This window comes from Sander lucioperca, chromosome 6 (assembly GCF_008315115.2).
Source record: "Sander lucioperca isolate FBNREF2018 chromosome 6, SLUC_FBN_1.2, whole genome shotgun sequence".
Taxonomy (NCBI): Eukaryota; Metazoa; Chordata; class Actinopteri; order Perciformes; family Percidae; genus Sander; species Sander lucioperca.
In genome coordinates this window covers 28,835,765-28,851,042 of record NC_050178.1, presented here as the reverse complement: position 1 = coordinate 28,851,042, position 15,278 = coordinate 28,835,765, and the positions used below count along the sequence as shown (strand labels likewise).

Genomic DNA, 15,278 nt, shown 5'->3' with positions numbered 1-15,278 from the left:
TGAACAGAGCCGTGAGGACGGATCTGGTTAATGCCAAAAATGCCCTGATGGTCTTCAGGGTGGCCAAAGTCTTCGCTCAGCCGAACCTCGCTGAGATGATCCAGAAAGGTGAGGACAGAAATGCAAACGACCCGAGCACGAGCTGAACACACGCTGTCACAGAGAGCACTTTTTACAATCAAATCAATGTCATCTCTGTATCTCATTTGTGAAAAGAATGCCCCATTTATTTTATTTGTTTTTACATCATATGAAATTGATGCTACTTCATTTGTACGGAGAACAGAAACGATTGTTCAAAGATCATATACATGAGCCAAATCAAACAAGGGTTACATGAGATCTCTTACAACCTCTCAGGTTTGAGCCGGTGCCACAGAACTTTGTTCATCTCTTGACATCTACAACTCTATCACATTTTGTTTTTTAATGCACAGCTGGCACATAACGTGGTATAAATACAATGACATTGTCAGTGCTGAAACGATTTATCAGTTAGGCAAAATAACAAATGCCAAAGACTCTTTGAGTTTGGGTTTGTTAATAAGATGTTAACTTGGGCTCTAGGAAGATGTGCTGGGCATTTTTCTCTCAATAGCAACAGCATACACACTATAATATCTTTTTGTTGTCTTATGACATTTTAGGGATTTATCGATTACTTAAAAAAAAGACAAAAATGCCACATTGGGCTGTTTGTCGATCATCATCTTCTGGGAATATGTGATGGCCAATTTTTAGTTTTTCTGAGTTTATGAACTAACCATTAAATGGGAATCTAATCTGCAGATTATTAGTATGGAAATAATCTTTTGTTTTAATCATTTTGATAACTCCTCATGATAACAGGTTCATTTTCACTCTTCAAGTAAAAGGGAAAGTATATCTAGTACCAGCGAACTAAACCGAACATCTCTCCCCAGGAGAGCAGCTGTTTCTGGAGCCGGAGCACGTCCTGCACCACCGCCAGCCGCGCGGCTACCTGACGCCGAGCCAAGGCGGCAGCTACGTGTCGTCAAAGCAACGGGTGGTGACCGACATGGTGTTCAGGGTGAAGAGCCACGTCTATGCTCTGGAAGGCCAGGACTGCCAGTACAAACAGATGTTTGGCACCGAGCTCAGAGGAGCCGTAAGTTCACTCATCATATCGGTTTTCCTGTAAGATTTAAGCCGGTGGGGGGGACTTTTCACAGACCAGACATAAAATATCCATGACCATTCACAGCGTTTTACCCAAACAGAACAGGGGTCTCATTTATAAACGTGGCGTACGCACAAAAACGGGGCTGAAAATGTGCGTACGCCACTTCCCACGCAAAGGTTGTGATTTATAAAAAACAAACTTGACGGGAAAATGCGCGGTCCTCCACGCACACTCATGCGTACGCACATGTTGGAGACAAAATGGGAATTGGCGACGCAGATGGTGAGGTGGTGAACTAAAGTCAGACTGCAGAAAGTAATATTTTCGTAATATTTTCCAGTATTAATGCCTCAAGCGTATTTTTTCACTTCCCTATCATCCACGTTACCATGAAGATTAAATCCAGCAGTGTTATTTGCGCTTGTACTGAGTGATAATTGTTCCATAAACACCTCCAACTCAAATATTAAATAAAAATGCGCTGTCTCACTGTCACATTGTGCATCAAATACCCTACCGTTAGATAACTGCAGAACACAGTGTAAATAACTAAATATCTGTCTTTAATATGGTGCATATATCATCAAATGTCAAAGTCTGGAAATACAGACGTTAAGCTCTCGCGCAATCGTTACCCTTAATGTCCTCGTTATCGGTCTGAACTTTAATACTGTTCGTGACCAAACCTGCATGAAGAAAAGTGTGTTTGCCTATAAGACTTTCGTCTTCAAATTGTAGATAGATGAAATGTATTATTTTAACCCCGCCCTAGGAGGGGACAAAATGGTTTCATTGTAAAACAGAGTGTCCCTCTTTTTGTCTGTTCTGCAGGTCATGAAGTTAATCCAGATCATTGCACAGGCCAGACAGACGGCCAAGAGGATATCGGATCACTCCAGCGTGGCGACGGCCAATAACTCGTTCATGTCCTGGTTCGGGATGGGCTCCTCGGACCTCAACAACACCTTCAACGGAGCCGAGGCGGAGGAGAGCGGGGAGTGCTTGAAAAAGACCCACGAGTTCCTGGACAGAGCTCTGGAGAACTTGTGTCAAATCTTTAAGGTCCGATTAGTTTGACTCTTGTTTAGGTTTTATTTCCTCCCAGTAAACAAATCAGTGTAGACATTTAGTTTAAATTGGCTTATATATTTGTATTTATACACTGAACAAAATTATAAACGCAACCCTTTTGTTTTTGCCCCCATTCTTCATGAGCTGAACTCAAAGATCTGAGACTTTTTCTATGTACACAAAAGAACTATTTCTCTCAAATATTGTTCACTAATCTGACTAAATCTGTGTTAGTGAGCACTTCTCCTTTGCTGAGAAAATCCCTCCACCTCACAGGTGTGGCATATTAAGATGCTGATTAGACAGCAGGATTATTGCACAGGTGTGACTTAGGCTGGCCACAATAAAAGGTTTTGATTTTAATCTATTGTATATTACATTTTTAATGATTTATTTTGTAATTTCCATGTTATTAATGCCAACAGAAAATCTTGAACATTCAGAGGAACATTTGAGTTACTTGTTCATGTAAAACGTCCCGACACTTAACGATGATTTTCGTTGTTGATTAATCTGTGGATTGTTTTCTGGATGAATGGATTAGTAGTTTAGTCTCTAAAATGTCAGAAAACGGTGAAAAATGTGGATCAGTGTTTCCCCAAAAAGCCCAAGGTGACGTCCTCAAATGTCTTGTTTTGTCCCCAACTCAAAGATATTCAGTTTACTGTCCCAGAGGCCATTCATTTAATAGTTGACAAGGAATCGATTCATCTTTGCAGCTCCAATCCTCACGGTTGCTGATCACCTGGTTCATTTTGCGTTTCTTTGTTGTTGCAGCTGAACCAGGGTCAGCTGACTCAGCTGATATCCAACCTCGGCTCTTCGCAGGACGACGGCAACTGTAAGCAGCTGCCCGACTGCATCCAGGGAGAGAACGGACTCATTCTAACTGACCTCGGCAGGAAGCAGGTTCGTATTTTAAAATCTCCTACGAGAGACAGAGGGCATGTCTTAGAACCAGCCAGTCCTCCAAATCATACGACGATATCGGTCGTTGGCTCCTCCCCTCTGATACGACCATTGACTGTTAATATGAATGGACAGAGCATGTGTGACGTCACCCATTGGTTTGTGGAGATCTGCTATGAGTCGTCGAGTTTGCTGTTACGGGCGCACAATTTTAGACGAGAAGGAGGAGTGAGGGAGGAGCCATAGACTGTTGGGCGCTATCTGACTGTGACGTTAGCTGAGAGTTGGCAACGCTGCTTACACTCTACGTTACACACTTTCACCGGCAATCTGGAAGCAACTGCCGCTGACAGTTAGTGTGTGTCTGTCTTTTTGTGCAGATTATAAGTGGACTGCGCAGGTTTGACATTCGGTATCAAGGAGACCCGGAGCTGCAGCCCATTAGGAGCTATGAGAACGCCCTGCTGGTCAGGCTTCTCTACCGGATCTCTTCTCTGCTTAACGACAGGGTAAGTGGCGTCTGTTACTAAAACATTCATGATATTGAAGAATTTCTAGATTCAAAATCCTTTATTAATCCCACAACGGGGGAAATTCACACTGTTGCTGCAGCAAGGGATAAGGGGAAAAGTACAAGACGTTGAAGAATAACAAATACATATAAGTAAAGAGAATAAATAGTAAAAAAGTATTTTCCTGTATTTTTTGTCTTTATATATGATGTTACAATCTCTGATGTTAACTTAAAACATGGCCAAAGCTTCAAACTGTGACGTAAATGTATTTAAAAATAGTTCCTGTGAGATAAAAAGTCAGATTTCACACCTCCAGAACGATCTGGTTTCAACAGGTTTTTCCTACTTTCGGCTCATTTTATTTCATTATATAGTCATCTTCTCCAGAGTTTGTGTGTTTACGTTACACACACTTCTACACGTAGCTACATGCTAACGTCAGGGAAACCTTTAATCTTGGTTTTACAGATGTTATTTTCTCCCCAGTGTCGGATCACATTCCTGCTGGACTATATCCGCTTGTGTAGTTTTTAGTTTAGAAGCTTCAACGCTGATTTTTTACATTATGTACTCGGTTACAGTCAGCCTTGTGCTTGTTCACACTGTCAAGACATGAGTTAATGCTGTTTAGGGTTGGGTACCGTTTGGATTTTTACGATTTCGTATATATATGGTTATATAATGGTTAATTACGTCTATAATGGTTAATTACGTCTGTTTTGGTGAGCCCAGAGGGAAAATATGGCACTTTAAAAGTAGCCTTCATTTACGCTAGCTAGCTAACGGTAGACTACAGAGAAAGTGTGATATTTTTACGGACGTTTCGGAGCGACGGAGGGAAAATATTTCAGTCGACACATTAAGTGGAACCGAAATTTCCATTCTAATTCGGTCCGATTCCTACCGGTTGCATAGGAACCGGTTCCATAGTGGAACCGGGTTTCGGTACCCAACCCTAATGCTGTTAAGTTTCATACTTTTCAAGTAGCAAGGCAGCTGGGCTTCTAAACTAATACATACCACTTAAACACACATGGGGAAATAGCAAGATATAAAAATATCAGTTCAAGTGCAGTTCATTAAAATGGATTTTCCATGTATAAAAGTGCGAGGTTCCACATGTAAACATGTTTGTTCTGCCCAGAGTTCAGTTGAACAACACCAAACAGGCTTGATGGGACATGCCCGGAGTAAAATGTTGACCGATAACGGACAGTTAATATTAGAAAAAAATGGGTCCACTGTAACAACCAACAAGCTTTTTTTCTTTCAAACTAAAGCTCACTTAGTGCTGTTATTTTGTCGCTTATTGGGAGCAGTAGGCTAGTTGGAGCCGGTTATCTCCAGGATCTAGACCCCCCCTAGATCCTGGGGGTCAGACAGAGTTACGACGGAGATGAGAAGGGTATGTATGGACTTATCTAACTCTGGGTGATACGGGGAATAAGACAAAGTCCCAATAAGTCGGCGTGTTCCTTTAACTAATAGTAATTTAACCTGAGAAAATGTTCATATCTCCCACAGTTCGGAGGGCACATGAATGCGCTCTGCTCGCGCCAAGACTTCCTGGGTCGCCTGGGTCGTCACTACTTGGCAGATCCCAATTCTACGACACAACTGAAGCAGAGCCCGCTGTCCCGGCGGACGTTGGAGAGGAACCGGCAGCCGCGGCTGAGCCTGCGCCCGCTGGCCAGCTACCGGACCATCCTGCTGCTGCTCATCTTCTACGTGTTGGGAGCCGTCCTGTCGTTCGGACCCGTCTCCAGCACTCTGCTCATCCTCGGCGGCGGGTTCCTGTTGGGACTCGTGATGACTCTGTTTGGAGACAAACTGAAAAAACACTAGCTGAGCCGCGGGGTTCCTACACACGTCCGAAACATCTGCACAGAATCAATTCCATCAAGTCCAGCTTTGAATGTTTTTGCAAAACAAAAATGTGTGAAATCCAATGATATTATATCCATAATGGATGATGAATAATGTTTGTTATTGATGCACGGCTGCAACTAACGGATGATTTTCATAACAAGTCATAAGTTCATAAGTCAGTTATTTTCTTTAATCATCGTTTAGACTATATAAACTTTTTTTAATGCCTGTAGAAGTGGTATCATCAAATGTTTTTTTGTCTTCCAACCAACAGTCTAAAACCCCCAAAATATGAAATTTACTGCAATGTAAGGGTGAAAAGAAAAAAACTAAACTTTCACATTTTAGAAGATTAAAGCTATAGTGCGTAGTTTCTGCCACCCCCATGAGGAATAGTGTAAGTACTCGCTGTAGTGTAAGTACTCGCTGTAGTGTAAGTACTCGCTGCAGTGTAAGTACTCGCTGTAGTGTAAGTACTCACTGCAGTGTAAGTACTGTCTGTAGTGTAAGTACTCGCTATAGTGTAAGTACTCCCTATAGTGTAAGTACTCCCTATAGTGTAAGTACTCTGTTTCTGAACACAGACTCTTGAGCTATCCAGGACTTTCTAATCCAGGGGGGGGTCAAACTCATTTTAGTTCATGGGCCACATCCCCCTAATTTAACCTCAAGTGGGCCGGACCAGTAAACCATTCCAGAAAGATTAGAAACTTTATCTGCTTGATGTTGGCAAACGCAGGTTGCTTCTGCTACGACAGCGTTGTAAGGCCATTATCGGAAAAAAATAATCATTTTACGGACCTGGGAGAGAGGGCTAACATCCTGAGAAAAAACTTAGAATTTCTAAGATTAAAGTCGTAAATTTATGGAAAAAGAACTCGTAAATTTGGAATTGGAATTAATTACTTCGCTGCAATTTTCAAAGTCATCGAGTGAGACCGATTGGACCCTTTTGCACGCCGGTTGTGGCCCACATGCCGTATGTTTGACCCCCCCTGATCTAAAGGGACAGCATTTTTGAAACGAGACGTGCAGGAACCCTGTTGGCAGCAGACTGGCAGCTCTTTTGTTCTTGCTTTTTGATGTGACTGCCTAACTGTTTGAAAGGTGGTTCTTAAAACCCTGTAAATAAATACAGAGCGTTGTTGCTCTGTTGGTAGAGTTTGTCTTTTTCTTTTTCAACAAGTATCTGAAAACAGATGCCGGCCAAAAAACCTTCAATGTAATTAAACTGACTGTTTTTCACCGTGAGAGCAGAATGCCTTTTTGTCCAAAAGATTCAATAAACAGTTTGCACTCATTTGTAATTCTGTTGGTTCCTAATTCATTCATTTATTAATGGGAAGTGTACAGATCTCATAGACAAGGATTTTAAGAAAAATAGAGGTATGCCAAACACGTTTTGATAATTTTTTTATTGAGAAGCAAAGAGACATTACACACATACTTTGCCAAACACTTGATAATTCATCGTTATTTCGCTAACTTTCTCTCGTACATAAAGTTTTCAAAAAAGGTAAAAAATAAACCAAAGTAAAGTTACATTGTGACTTAAACAGTTCACAGCAGCAGTTAACTCTTGATTTCACCAACAACGGAGGGTTTGCTTGATATTATGGTTGCATTGTGTCTCATTAGGCCGAGTAATATCTACGCTACACATAGTGATGGAGTACTCGAGTCTCTATTCTGTAAACAATCTGTGATCTGTAACATTATTCCAGCATTTATCTTGTTAAAAAACAGTAAATTAGTAAATAAAAATAAAGCCTGTGGGCGGGATAGAATAACAGCAGAACACCTGAAATACGCTGGTCAAAGTATTTCAGTTTTACTTGCTCTATGCTTTTCTGGGTTAATGAAGCATGGCATACTCCCTGGATCCATGTTGCCTGTCTTGCTAGTACCTGTAGTTAAAAATAAGACTGGTAAATGAACTAGTATAGATAACTATAGACCTATTGCACTTGCAAGTATACTATCCAAGGTGCTAGAGGGGATCCTTATGGATAGGCTTGCAGAATACGAACAATAAGAACAAGCACGGAACTGATCTGTGTATTTCTGCACTTAAAGAAATTGTCCATAGGTACAGATCACGCAATAGCACAGTCTTCATGTGTTTCCTGGATGCGTCAAAGGCTTTTGATCGTATCAATCATGGGAAACTGTTTGGTAAACTACATGAGCGTGGTGTCCCCTCTTACTTAATCAGGATACTGCAGTTCTGGTACTCTCATCAAACTATGCAAGTCAGGTGGGGGATGAGTTTGTCAACCCCCTTCTATGTCTCCAATGGAGTGTGGCATGGTGGAATTCTGTCTCCGCTGCTATTCAATCTGTACATGGATGATTTATTTAGGGAGTTAAAGGGCTGTAGAACTGGCTGCTTGGTGGGGGATATTCTCATTAATCACATGCTTTATGCTGATGATTTGGTGGTGCTGTCTCCCTCTAGTGCTGGCCTGCAGCAACTTCTTAGAATATGTTCTCAATATGGACTAATGCTTAATGTTTGATATAAAATGTAACTCTATGAAGAGTGTGGTGCTGATTGCCAGAACCAAGGAGGATATGAAGTGTGTCAATCCTTCTTTCTCATTGGCAGGTGAACCACCAGAGGTTGTAAAGAAAGTTAAATATCTGGGACATGTGATAAGAGATGACCTTTGTGATGATGATGATGTGCAGCGTCAGTGTGGAAAACTGTATGGGCAGGCAAATATGCTGGCACGTAAATTCCACATGTGCACCCCTGAGGTTAAAATCTCACTCTTCAAAACCTATTGCACTCCACTGTATACTCCCCACCTGTGGTGTAATTTTAGTGAGTCGAAAATGAAAAAACTTCAAGTGGCTTATAATGATGCACCGAAATTTTGTGCTTAAAATTCCTAGGTGGAGTAGTGCCAGTGAAATGTTTGTGTCTAACAATGTGCCCACTCACACAAAACGCTGTTTTAAGAAATGTTATGTTTAGATTCATGTGCAGACTGACAGGGTCTAAGAATATGATCATTGTGTCCATAGTTGATTATTATTATTATATTGATCTGTAGTTTTATCTTCTTTATGAATGAGTGAACATGACGGCGTTAAAAACTGTCACGTGTTTTATTCAACAGGAGACACAAGTTACTCTGATTAATCAGGTAGTACCAGATTACTCTGATTCATAGTAACAGATTACTCACTTCCATGAAAGTGAGCAGGTTGATTGTTGGCGTCACATCCGATTATAATTCTTCTTGTGTTGTTAGCTTCACCTCTGTACTGACAGTTTGGGGCGGGGGGGGACGGCAGGTGGAATCTGATCCACCAGCTCACATTCAACAATTGGGAAAGTAGCATTGCTAATTCTAAAACCCCAACCGTACGCCGCTCCTCCTGCCCCACAGACGGCTTTGACGTCATCAAACCTCCCTATGATGAAGGTATTGAATCTCTTACAGTTGATGCCGTCTCTGATTTGTCCGTCCTTCATCACATTTATTCGGCAGGAGTCATCCTGGTGATGATATGCTTCTAACCAAACGTTATAGCATCTGAGCAGCAGAACACCGGCAAAGATTGAGATCTTTATGGCTATCTGGAGAACACAGAGTTATAAAGTGACAAAAGCCTTAAAAGAAAACCTGTACAAGAAGTGGCAGTAAGGTCTAAACGTGTCGAAAAGGAGAAACCTGAGATTAGAGAAGTGCTGCAGATTCATACTATGTTCACACACACACACACACATTTAAAAAAAATACTGACGGAGAGAAAGGTAACTTGTTTCCTGGTATGAATGACAGCTACACCTTGAGGAAGCAGGTAGGAAGAGCTGCCAGAGAATGTAAGAAATGTTATTTAACTGCTCGAGGGTGTTTTTGTCTGTGGTGTTAAAGCAAGCGCTAAACATTTTGGGAAATTATCTTATTTGTATCTGTGTGGACTAGCAAGACCTTCCTCCACAAGCGCTGTAGAGGAAGGTCTGGCTGTAAGAGACTACAAACATGGATATCTCAATGATTAAACAGGACTGCATTAAAAAACAGACACAAGTTCCACTGATTCCTCAGCTGGATAATAAGACAGAAACCTATCAAAGTGAACAGGATCTCCTTTAACATCACATGCGACTACAATGTGCCTGTTATAAGCTGCACCCTCGTACTCACAAGGACTGACAGTAGCATCCTTCAGTCTGCAGACAACAATGTTAAAGGGCGCTCTGCTTTTTCTGAGATTACGAACACCAGGTTTCTTTTTATTAAAGTATTTCTGTCCTCCAGTCCCACAGATGTCTCTGACGGTTCCGATAGGCGCTCCGATGAAGGTATTCATCAGCTTACAGTTGCCGTTGTAGTCCGTGATTCCTCTGTCACTCATCACCTTGGTGCAGTTGTTACTGTTCATCTCCTCGTTGATATGCTGATTTATAAACTTTTCAGCCAGAGTTTTTTCTTCTCTCACGACATCCAGAGAGATCACGGCAGCAGAAAGCAGCAGCACACCGGCAATGATAGAGATCTTCATGGTTGTCTTGGGAACACAAAGTGGGAAAAAACCTTGTAACAACGCATTATGTAATAACGTCACAATGTAATAACTTCACAATGTAATAACAACGTCACAATGTAATACATGTTTACTTCATTATTATATATTAACCCTATTCTCATGAACCATTTGTTCAAAAAGCTACGAAAAGTGTAGCACTGCCATTTGTAAGTATTCTAAGTTTTTTTTGCTATATAACAACAGTACAGAAAAAAAATCATAATCAGTATTATTTAACAAGATTACTCATTGACTTCTGAAGAGATGTTTTATGTATTGAACTTAAAAAACAGTGAGTTAAATATATGAGGCCCTATTTTAACCATCTAAGCGCATGGCGTGAAGCGCCTGGCGCAGGTGTGTTTAGGGCGTGTCCAAATCCACTTTTGCTTGTTTGACGACGGAAAAAAGGGTCTGTGCGCCAGGTACATGCTTCAAAAGGGTTGTACTTAGTGTCTTCATTAATTCATAGGTGTGTTTTGGGCATAACATGCAATCAACCAATCAGAGATCATCTCCCATTGCCTTTAAAAGCCAGGCGCGTTTGGACCTTGGAGCATTGCTGTTATGATGGAGGATTTGCACCGTAATATTTTTATTTGTAATCTTTCGCATGTTTGTGTGCTTAGTGCGTAGTTTCTGCCCCCCCCGTGAGGAATAGTGTAAGTACTCGCTGTAGTGTAAGTACTCCCAATAGTGTAAGTACTGCTAAACACATCTAATACCTGCTGATACGACCGAGCTGTGACAGAGCGCTGTAGCTGATGTCTGAATGTCTGAAACACTGAATGCAGTATCTAATAAATGTCTGCATTTTGTAATACTTTATTTCAAAATGTGTGTAAGATACAATGACACATTAGCAGTTAAATATGTTGTGGTGAAACAGGTTTTATTATATTATATATGAACTACAAAAAGTAAGGACATTTGTGTTTGGTAGATTATTTCTCTGTGGTAACAATGCTTTTTGGCAATAAATATTAGACTGTTGGAAAGCCTGTTTAGTTCCCTTTCAAATGGTGCCCCATTTGTAAGGAACATGCATTTGTGGGATGAGCAGCAGAGCTGAGTATGTGGGTTGCACCCATGAAAAATTTGCCAAATCTTCTCTGCCAATGCCAAACAGCTTATTCTGCCATTGACTCGTTTGGTGTTTGGTGGATTGGATGATTGAAGTTTGAAGAAACAAGACATATTGGCAATTTAACAATTTATTTATTCCACAAACAGGAGCCTCAGTAGCGTGTGGAAGAACCATACACAGCCACAAGAGCCTGGCACCTCCTCCTCATGCTGGTCACCAGCCTGAGGCCTGGACTACGAAGCAAGATTTGGTGTTAACGAGGTAACTTCAGGTTCAACCCAGGGTTTTCTGTACCACGACGGTGGATCACTTGTTACCGGGTTTAATCGCCGTGGTAACTTATGCTGAACACCTAACCTGGTCGGGAGCAGGTTATGTTGGAGATTAGAGATCAACTGGTGTAAAAGCACCGTCCACTGACCAATCAATACTCGACTGATAACGGCGTCACCGTTCTTATAGAAGATCAGGCGGAGCTCGGTGGGCGGAGAAAGAGAGAGAGAGAGAGAGAGAGAGAGAGAGAGAGAGAGGGAGAGAGGGGGAGAGAGAGTAGTGCAGTAGAGCAGTGACTGTATTGCGTTTTGCCTGCAAAACCGTGTTTGTGTTCTTCATATTTATGTAGAATTATAGTTTGCTTTTCTTATATAAAATATGCGGCTCTGGTAGATGTTTGCTATTGGTCATGCTGTGCAAACACCGCCTCTTTTATGTGAACGCGCACGCCGCTGGATTGGGAAACCCTGGGTTGACTGAACTAGTTGTTAACCAGCGTCGTGACACAGGTTATGCAGGACCGCGGTTGTTACCGCAGGTAACTGAAATAAATCCAGGGCATGTTGATCTTGATTCGTAGTACAGGCCTCTGGTCACACACTGCTGTGGGATGGCATCCCATTCTTCAACCAGCATTCGTCGCAAGTCAGCCAACGTGGTCGTGTTGGTCACTCTGGCACGAACAGCACGCCCAAGCTGATCCCACAAGTGTTCAATGGGGTTGAGGTCAGGTCTGCTGGCAGGCCATTCCATCCTCTCCACTCCCACATTCTGGAGGTAGTCTCTGATAAACCCCGCCCAGTCCCAGACTGTGGAGATATGGGATTGCCACTGTTTGCAGAATCTCATCTCTATATCTCTCTGCGTTGAGATTGCCTCCAATGATGACAAGCCTTGTTTTTCCAGTGAGGGAGATGCCGCCCCACACCATCACACTGCCTCCACCAAAAGGTGTTACTCTATCGGTGCAGCAATCAGCATAGCGTTCTCCGCGTCTTCTCCACACTTTGACCCTACGCCGTAGGCAGAATCATCCAATCCACCAAACACCAAACGAGTCAATGGCAGAATAAGCTGTTTGGCATTGGCAGAGAAGATTTGGCAAATTTTTCATGAGCGCAACCCACATACTCAGCGCTGCTGCTCATCCCACAAATGCGATGGGGCACCATTTGAAAGGGAACTAAACAGGCTTTCCAACGGTATAAGATTTATTGCCAAAAAGCATTGTTACCACAGAGAAATAATCTACCAAACACAAATTTCCTTACTTTTTGTGCTAAGTTTATATTATCTATTACTTTTAGATTTTCTTTCTTCAAATGTCTTTCAAAGCCAGAAGAGAAGAAAACATCCGTTCTGGTTGGTTATTACTTAGACTGATGCACCGTGTTATTACAACCCTTCGCCTTCTGTAAGATCCGCAGCATTATGTAATGATTTATTACAAAATGCAGAGAAATGTATCACATATTGTGTTCAGGCTTTTTATTAAAAGCGTGCAGCGAAAGCGTCAAGAAATTCTGGAAAAAAAGACGACAAAAACAAAAAAATTTGAAAGTGAGCAGCAAACAAAAAATGAAGTAAAGAAAACCTTCAAAAAAAAGTGATTTAAAAAAAAAAAAAAAAAAAAAAAAAAAAGTCACATTGCCCCAAACCAACCGGACAGTTTGGGTTCAGTTCAAACAGAGCAAAGAGATTAGAGAAGAGCTGCAGATTCATCACATACTTTTCTTGCAATAAAGAATAAAAATAAAGTTAGAGAGGAGAGTCAGAGAGGGTTTTCTTACCGAAGAGTTGGTGCAGAAAAGTTTCAGGCGCAAAGATCCAAAAACAGAAGAACTTCTGTCCTTCAGTCCTCTGGTTTTCTTTCAGTAAAAAGGATTAAATGTAGAAATGTAAAAGCTAAACTGCGCAAAGTCTGAAGGAGAAGAGCAGAACTCTGACACGATGCAAATCTGAAGAATTAGAAATGTAATCATCTGCTGTTTTATATCCTCCTACAGAGAGAGGTTGTGTCTGAAGTAAACAGCTGAATATCATCTCCATATACGGTAAACAATCAGCTACAGGTTCAGGCGTTACACCCACACTGATCCAGATTTAAATACACTTCACTGACGGTCAAAGACCAACACAGGAAATCTAAAAGAGGAAGTTAAGATGTTTACTTTTAAGGCGTTTTCACACTTTGTTCAATGCAGACGCTGACTGTAAATGATGACCTACAAAAATAGACAAACATTGAAAAACACTTTTATATTACAAAGCGAAACATGAGGCTGAAAGAAAATCCCCATAATTTTTGGTACAAAAACGCAAAAGAAATGCAAAAAAACAAATGACAAAAATGTCGATAAAAACATCTAAAAAAAAAAACTTGAGAAACCTCAAAAAAAGCGAGAGAAAAAATTACAAAAAGAATGACATTTTGAATTTGTTTCCGGTCAGTTTTCAGTCTGTCCTTTGTCATTTTTTCTTGACGTTTGTGTCCTTTTCTGCACAAAAAAAGCTCAGTTTTTGGCCAGTCTTCGGTCAGTTTCCGTACTGTTTTTGGTCATTTTACGGCCAGTTTTTCAGTTACATTACGGCTTGTTTACGGCCAGTTTTCAGTTGGTTTCTGGTCAGTTTTCAGTCAGTTTGAGGCAAAGAAAGAACACTTTTATTGCATCAAACTCTTTATTCAACCGTAAATGCAGACACACGGTACAGAGATTGGCTCACTGGGCATGCTCAGTGGTGACGTCATCGTACTCCACACCTTCCTCACGCTCAGTCATCTCCATGGAGACGGCTGGTTGGCTTCCTGTGGGCGGAGCCAAGAGGTGAGGATGATGAAGCATTCGTACATAGCTCTCTGAAAAGTAAAAGGTTCGTGTTCCAGAAAAGAAAAAGGGTGTTCATGTCCCGAGAGGGTTTTAATCCAAACAACCATCTTTTTTTAATCTTAACTAGTCGTTTTGGTGTCTAAACGCAACTGTCGCCGCTGCATGGCGCTCACTTTTTCTCGGCTATATTTAACTGAAACTGTTTACGATCAGTTTTTCAGTCAGTTTTCGGTCATATTTTAGAAGTCTTCGGTCTGAATCTGGGCTCAGTGTTTGGTGGTAAAAGGTAAAGGTACTTTATTGTCACATTCACATACAGTACATGTAGCGAAATTCATTCTCTGGATTTAATACATCCCTCAAGGGAGCAGTGGGCAGCCAATCACAGCGCCCGGGGACCAACTCCAGATCTGAGCCAGTGCCTTGCTCAAGGGCACTGACTGGAGAACCTAGTACATGTTTTTTGATGGTGGGGGAGGCCGGCACACCCGGAGAAAACCCATGCAAACATGGGGAGAACATACAAACTCCACACAGAAAGGCCCGGAACGACCTGGATTCTAACCCAGACCCTTCTTGCTGTGAGGCCACAGTGCTAACCACTGGGCCACCATGCTGCTGGTGAATAAAGTGTAACAAGCTGGAGAAGATTTGTGCAACATGTTTTTGTTTCTCGCTGCGCCTCATTTAGAAGAAAGTGTTAAAACACCCCGACTCTAATAACCATCAAACATCTCAACTTCCCCTTTTGTGTGTGTGTGTGTGTGTGTGTGTGTGTGTGTGTGTGTGTGTGTGTGTGTGTGTGTGTGTGTGTGTGTGTGTGTGTCTGTGTGTGTCTGTGTGTTTCTGTGTGTGCATGCGTGTGTGTTCGTGTGTGTGTCTGTGTCTGTGTGTGTGTATCTGTGTGTCTGTGTGTGTGTGTGTGTGTGTGTGTGTGTGTGTGTGTGTGTGTGTGTGTGTGTGCTTGTTTTACTATATTTGTGCGGTCCAAAAACCAGGGGGATACAGTATACTTGTGGGGTCTGCACAGCCTTGTGGGG

General features: G+C 41.7%; 2 protein-coding genes and 1 long non-coding RNA gene across 10 annotated transcripts in view; 2 read left to right on the top strand and 1 right to left on the bottom strand.

Moving 5' to 3' along the window:
- The window catches only part of smpd4 (sphingomyelin phosphodiesterase 4), a 26,277-nt gene extending 19,994 nt beyond the window's left edge, over positions 1-6,283 (top strand). For 7 of the 8 annotated variants that reach the window (XM_036002403.1, XM_036002401.1, XM_036002400.1 and 4 more), the window contains 6 exons: positions 1-108; positions 924-1,129; positions 1,976-2,206; positions 2,993-3,124; positions 3,505-3,633; positions 5,164-6,283. The exon at positions 1-108 is cut by the window's left edge and continues 56 nt beyond it. In XM_036002403.1, coding sequence (XP_035858296.1) covers positions 1-108; positions 924-1,129; positions 1,976-2,206; positions 2,993-3,124; positions 3,505-3,633; positions 5,164-5,484 — 1,127 coding nt within the window. In that variant the 3' untranslated portion in view covers positions 5,485-6,283. The remainder of the gene's footprint in view (positions 109-923; positions 1,130-1,975; positions 2,207-2,992; positions 3,125-3,504; positions 3,634-5,163) is intronic. The other variant, XR_004897670.1, reaches the window with a different exon arrangement.
- Positions 1-15,278, top strand: part of LOC118495300 (nuclear factor 7, brain-like) — a 1,057,410-nt gene that overhangs the window by 25,864 nt on the left and 1,016,268 nt on the right. The gene's annotated exons all lie outside the window — the stretch shown is intronic.
- LOC118495307 lies at positions 9,751-13,519 on the bottom strand. The gene is made up of 2 exons (XR_004897677.1): positions 13,201-13,519; positions 9,751-10,032 (listed from the first exon to the last, which is right to left on the bottom strand). It is a non-coding gene; the product is annotated as an uncharacterized LOC118495307 (long non-coding RNA).